The sequence below is a fragment of the Pempheris klunzingeri genome, chromosome 15 (genome assembly GCF_042242105.1).
Source record: "Pempheris klunzingeri isolate RE-2024b chromosome 15, fPemKlu1.hap1, whole genome shotgun sequence".
NCBI lineage: Eukaryota > Metazoa > Chordata > Actinopteri > Acropomatiformes > Pempheridae > Pempheris > Pempheris klunzingeri.
This window is the reverse complement of record NC_092026.1, coordinates 8435611-8441610: the sequence shown is the minus strand read 5'-3', so window position 1 is coordinate 8441610 and position 6000 is coordinate 8435611. Positions and strand designations below refer to the sequence as shown.

The 6000-nt window shown below is 38.5% G+C and overlaps 1 protein-coding gene across 1 annotated transcript in view; it reads left to right on the top strand.

The window, feature by feature from the left end:
- Positions 1-217: 217 nt before the first annotated feature.
- eif2b3 (eukaryotic translation initiation factor 2B, subunit 3 gamma) overlaps positions 218-6000 on the top strand; it is a 29705-nt gene continuing 23922 nt past the window's right edge. Inside the window, exons 1-3 of the mRNA XM_070845135.1 lie at positions 218-493; positions 2216-2381; positions 4614-4771. Of these exons, the coding sequence (XP_070701236.1) occupies positions 2234-2381; positions 4614-4771 (306 nt within the window). The 5' untranslated portion in view covers positions 218-493; positions 2216-2233. The remainder of the gene's footprint in view (positions 494-2215; positions 2382-4613; positions 4772-6000) is intronic.

Genomic DNA, 6000 nt, shown 5'->3' with positions numbered 1-6000 from the left:
TTATCACCATAGTCAGAAGTTATGTTTATGTGATATTCTTTTAATATGTTAACATCAACAATATAATTAATTAAGGTGCAGCCTGCTGTATTGTTAAATGCATTAATCACTGTAAACACTAACCTGTCCCCCTTACAACCCTCCTCTGTTCTTTGCTCAGTAGGAACGACTTTTCGGAGGAAGAAGTTTCCTACACGGACGCATTTCACTGAAACCACACAGGTGTCATCATACGATGCTAGCCGTTAGCTTCTTCCACGCCAAGCTCTGTCAAAGAATTGAAAGACTAATTCAACTTTTGCCGCCTCCGCTTATCTGAGAGGATATTTGCTTGTGAAAGGACGCGTCCAGCTGTTTGCAGCTCATTTTGAAGCAGCGGTATCGCTTGCTGCTCCGTGCTAACAGTTAGCTAAGTGCTAACAACAGTGACAGCAACCACCGTGCATGTGTGTCCCTTTGCTGTCATTACTAGTGGCAGCGGATCAACAGACAGGTACGTTTAGATTCATTTTTCCAACCATTGAGTGAGTCTGCGTCACAGTTTTATCTTCTTGTGAATGTCGTGTTGTGGTCTCTGTGCTCTCACCATATGGCAGTGTAGCTCTAGTTGTCATGTTTTCTGTGTGTGTGACATATTGTGGAAAGAAGTGCTGATTGCTTCAAGGTTTCTTTGCCACACATGTTAAAGTTATATTACTTGGTTAAACTGGATCTACACACAGCAGTAGACTGTCAGACATTACAACATAAAGTAAAATGGTGTTACTGTGAAATGTGTTGTCCTGACCACAGGCTGTGTTGAAAAGGGGCACACTTGTTTTTTATTTGTATGTTGTTTTTCTCTTTTTGTCTTTTATTCAGTGCACTGTTTTTCCTCCACTGTCACTGAAACTGATGTTTTTACTTCTGCTGTCATAAGAGAGACTGATTATACTAAATACACATACAGGATTCAATGTTAAGGATTTCCTTTTCAGTTGCCCTGTTGGCCTAGTGGGTCAGTGATCCACTTTTACTTATACTTTCCCCTGTACAAATTGTTTAACTTATTAGCGGCCATCATGTAACAAAAACAAAAAATTTTAGGCTATTTTTCTCCCAGTTGGGCATGTGAATCTCTAGATTTACTTTCTGGACATGGCATTTTACTTGTTATCATTGAACCATGACGTATGAATAGTACACTCTTACTTGCAGTGTAGTTTAGTTGTTAGAATCATATACCAGTAAAGTATCTTTGATCAAGTCTTTTTGTACATACTGGGTACCTACGGGGTGCCGTGCTGGTTTGGGAAAAATTAGACTCTCTGGAACCTTTAATGACATTTTTTAGTGGACTGTACTATGTGCTACCAAAACAGTGCACAGTAAGATAAGGGAAGGGGCTTTGGAAAGAAACTCTGATGGTGATGTTATTGTTGAACACGTAAACTACATAGGTTCTATTTACATCCAAAGAGGAAAAGCTATAACATAAGAAAATAACATACTAACACATACTGTATATATATGTATATATTTATATTTGTATATTTATAACATCTAGATGTACGTGGCTCAGTTGTAGCTACCACCTTTAATGTATAATGAGGAACCTTGTAATTATTATTTTAAATATTTTAATTACACTAAAAGAGTAAAGCTGGCTACATTTTGACTGTTGTCCTCTTTTTGCTCCTTTTTCCAAACTTCAGTCTTGTTTCCCAGCTTTGTGTCCCAAAGGTACCCAGTTTTTACAAAAATACTGAAGAGTGTAATTCATTTCCTTTAAAATGCCAAATTGTTGCTCCCTTATTCTCTATAGTCTTGTTTTTTCCACTAAAGCTACATTTAAGTACCAGTATGAACCATTATGTTAGGATATATTACAAAGTGTTACCAAAAATACATGCTTTAAGAGCGTGTACCGCTCATATATGTGCATTTGGTATTTTAATAGTCTTTTATGTGGATGTGGAGGAAGAAACAATGCACTCAACAAAAGACAAAGAGAAAAAGCCAACAAGACTTAGAGCATGAAGAGCATCTAAACAAAAGTACACGTATTCAAAAACTGTATACTGATAATGCAACATTATGTCTCTCTACAACACCCATCCACTTAGTAGTATCTATCTGTATACATATGAACACATATTAATCTGAGCTGTGGTAATATTTCAGTTTATATGAACACAACACTTTGTTAACCGCTCTGTTTGTCCCCTTCTCTTAGCCGTCCCCAGCAGGCATCATGGAGCTCCAGGCGGTGCTGATGGCGGCTGGCGGAGGTTCACGTATGACTGATCTGACATACAACACCCCCAAGCCAATGCTGCCCGTTGGCAACAAGCCCCTCATGTGGTACCCACTGAACCTGCTGGAGAGGGTGGGCTTTGAAGGTGATTTTCAACTTCTCATTGAAGTACTACTTCTACGACTAACACATTTTCACCTATTATCCCTATTAATGCTACACCTGCCTTAATCATGGCTAACACTACTATTTAATAATATTATTTATGTTTTCAGCGTCTATGCATGATGTCTTAAGAATTTCACTACACTAAACTAAAATAGTCTACATCAACTATTATGCTGCCTAATTAGTGTGCTTGATTGGCATTTCCCTTAGCAGAAGTCTAATCAGAGTAATTGAAAAAACCTGTGTGCGTGTGTAGGGCCTTAAAATCAGCTAAAGCTCTAGAAAGAAAAAAACAAGGAACGTGTGCAGGGTTGTTATTTCATCCTACACATGATTAGTCAGACAAAATATAGCTGAAAAATAAATGTTTACAAATGCAATGATCTGGCACTGTAACATTTCCCCATTAGAGCTTCACATTCATTGGATCTGAGAGTAGTAGTGGCCTCATGTGAGCTGTTGGCCCACCATCAATACTGTCAGTGGCAGCGGTGGAAAGTGTTACAGGAGTGCACCGGCATTCTTGGTTGGTTTCCACATAAAGTGTAAAGAAGCAAAAATACAGCCTGTACTTCAAGTGTAGGTTTATGTGTCCCCCTTCGACAACCTGGAACATAAAACGTGCAAACTTCATTTTAGCATTAATGCGGAAAGAGGACATTGAACACTAGGTTTTTTATTCCTGGCTTTCTGTGTGCAAACATTTGTTAATAAGACAAGATAGAGACATAGTTTTGGTGGTTTTAATTTAAGCATTTTAGAAACGTATAAATTGACTGCATATTCTATAAAATCGACACAAATTGTGATAATGTTGTGGTGCTAATTATGAGACTATAAAATGTATTTCTACAGGCAGTAACTAATATATTGTGATGGAAAAAATAGCAGAATTTAATATTGGATACATTTCCTGTACCTGTAATCCTGTAATTTGAAACACAAGCTTTCCCAGCTCTTGATGTTTTACTGAAAGGGGAACTATGAAATCTGGACTCTAAATGACAGGATTTAAAATTAGGACAGGATTACTTAAAAAAATGCAGCGCATCCTCTTTGAAGCTGATACATTTTAGCAACAACACCAAATTTGGATTATTTTCCATTCATGGTCAGTGGTAGTTATTATGTTTGGTACACAAGTACAAAGCAAGCTCAGCAACATGGGGTTACTCCTTTCAGTCCATAAAATGTATTGAGTTTACAGCCGTGCTATTTTTTTCTAGTCATACTTTTACCAGCTGTTATCACATCATCAGCCATTGTCAGGTGTGCATTTCCTGTCAAGATTTACAGTCCAGATTTTTGCCTCTTTTGCTGCAGCTTACAGTAGGTCCAGAAACTCTGGGCTTATAAAGGGATTTGTTGCAGTATGCTGCTCTTGCCAGTAAACAGGGCTGTTTGTTATAAAAGCCTGTAGGTCCTCACTAGCCTAAATAAAACTAGCTTTCTATACATAATCATCCTGTGTGGCCAGCAGTTTACTGTGTGCAGCCAGCTAGCCAAAGACCTGCAATTTGGTTTTACTAGGCTGACACAGCTAGAGTGAACAAATGCCCAGTAGAAAACATTTTATGCAGACAAGGCCAATTAAAGCAGACGGACTCTGCAATGTTCTAGTTTCATAAAGTGGCCCAGTAATGTTATTACCAACTTTATAAAAAGCAGAGCAGTGTTCTTAGCCTGATTTAAGGTTTAGCATGTGTGATAGTCAAATAGACATGGTATGTGGACTTTCTTTTGGCTTCTTTGGTATTGTTCTCTGTTGAAAATGTTGTTAGCTCTGTCTGAGCAAGAATACGAATTTAGGTTGGCCTGGAGGCCTCTCTCATTCATTAAAGGATCGGAAAGAAAGGGCTACCAGAAAGGGTTATCTTTACAATTCCTTTTTCCTGGAAGATACAGGTCTGGGGAACTTTTAAAGAAATGTCATGACCACCATCATTGTTTTCTCTTTGTAGTAGAAACAAAATATAGTGTCCATGAGGCTTCCATAGGCTGCACTGTGCATTTTATTGTTTTCTGAAGATGTGTGCATTTTTTGGAAAAGGCAATACATAACTTATTAGCAAGGGTGCAGTTTTATTAATTTAACTACAAAGAAACAACAACACAAAGGAGCACTGCAGCTCTGAGTTATCTTAACATTTGCAGCTATGTACTGAATATGATGCTTAATATGTATTTTTTTTATGAACTGTGTCTTCAGAGGTGATAGTGATCACCACCAAAGAGGTCCAGAAGATGATGAGCACTGACCCTAAAATGAAGTTGGATGTGAAGATGAAACTGGACGTGGTTTGTATCCAGGAAGATGGAGACATGGGCACGGCAGATGCTCTCAGACACATCCAGCAGAAGATCAAGGTGTGTATATTTTGTGTGTGTATGAAGACTCGGGGGGGCAAGAGAGTGACAAAAGACTGTGTGTAACCCAATACACAAATTTGGCATGTTGTTTATTACTTAATAAACCAGACTAAACGGGACTGGTTGGTTGTTGTTCATATTGATAAATTAATTTCCACTGTAATGTAAGTGCTACTGCCAACGCTAGTCAAAGTACTAAAATTAACTTGTGTGAAATAATGAAAAGAGTTCCAGTTCCCCAAAAGATTGAAGTGTTTTAGTGTAGTTACTTAATTGTTGTTAACTAATTATAACATTAATGAGAGCAAGATAATGTGGTTAAGTTGTATATAGTGAAAGCTGTAACACTTGAGTTTTTATGCGGTGGAAGGGGCAGAGCCCAACAATACTTTCTACATAGGACTGTTTTTTGTGTAATGTTAACCCTCTAGAAAAAAAGTTGTATAGAGGTTGGAGGTAGAGTTGAAAAATGACAAAGACCGAGGGGGAGGTTTAGGTGGGTGTTGTGTGTACTGCTGGGTGACCACTGATCCGTGCCTTTCCCTCCCCCGAATGGCCAAGGCTGCTGAAGTGCCTCATTTCACCTTTCTAAAATACACACAAACATGCACAGGCACACGCATTTACACACGCTGACATGGCATCCATGACCCCCCAACCCCAATTTCCAGACCCCCCTCGGTATCCTGCCTGCTGATCCCTCCATCCCTCCCTTCATCCGATTCTCTCTAAACAGATGAGGTCATGGTTGAGACTCAAACTCCCTGTACTGCCAGCATACCCAGTGCACCATTTATTCTCATCTTATAGTCATGCACATCTGTGCAACATTTGTGTTTGGGTATGTTGGGGTACATGTCGTCCCTCTGTATATGCCATGGTTCTTACTGACCTCCTGTGACCATGAAGATGTGTGTGTGTGTGTGTGTGTGTGTGTGTGTGTGTGTATGAGGTTTTGTGTAGGCTCATTTATAACCGCAGATGTATTTCTAAAATGACTGCCTTTGTTTATTGTTTGACTATAGTTCATTGAATACGGTTGACTTAGTGTTGTTGGATTTATAGAGATTTGTTCTTTACAGAATAATCAATTCCTCCTGTTTCTCATCCTGGTTTCTCTACAATTTATAGAGATTACTTACTTACTTACTTAAAATCACAGTAATTCTCTTCTATGATTCTGAATTATTTATAAATACCAAAGCAACTAGTGTAAAACATTACTG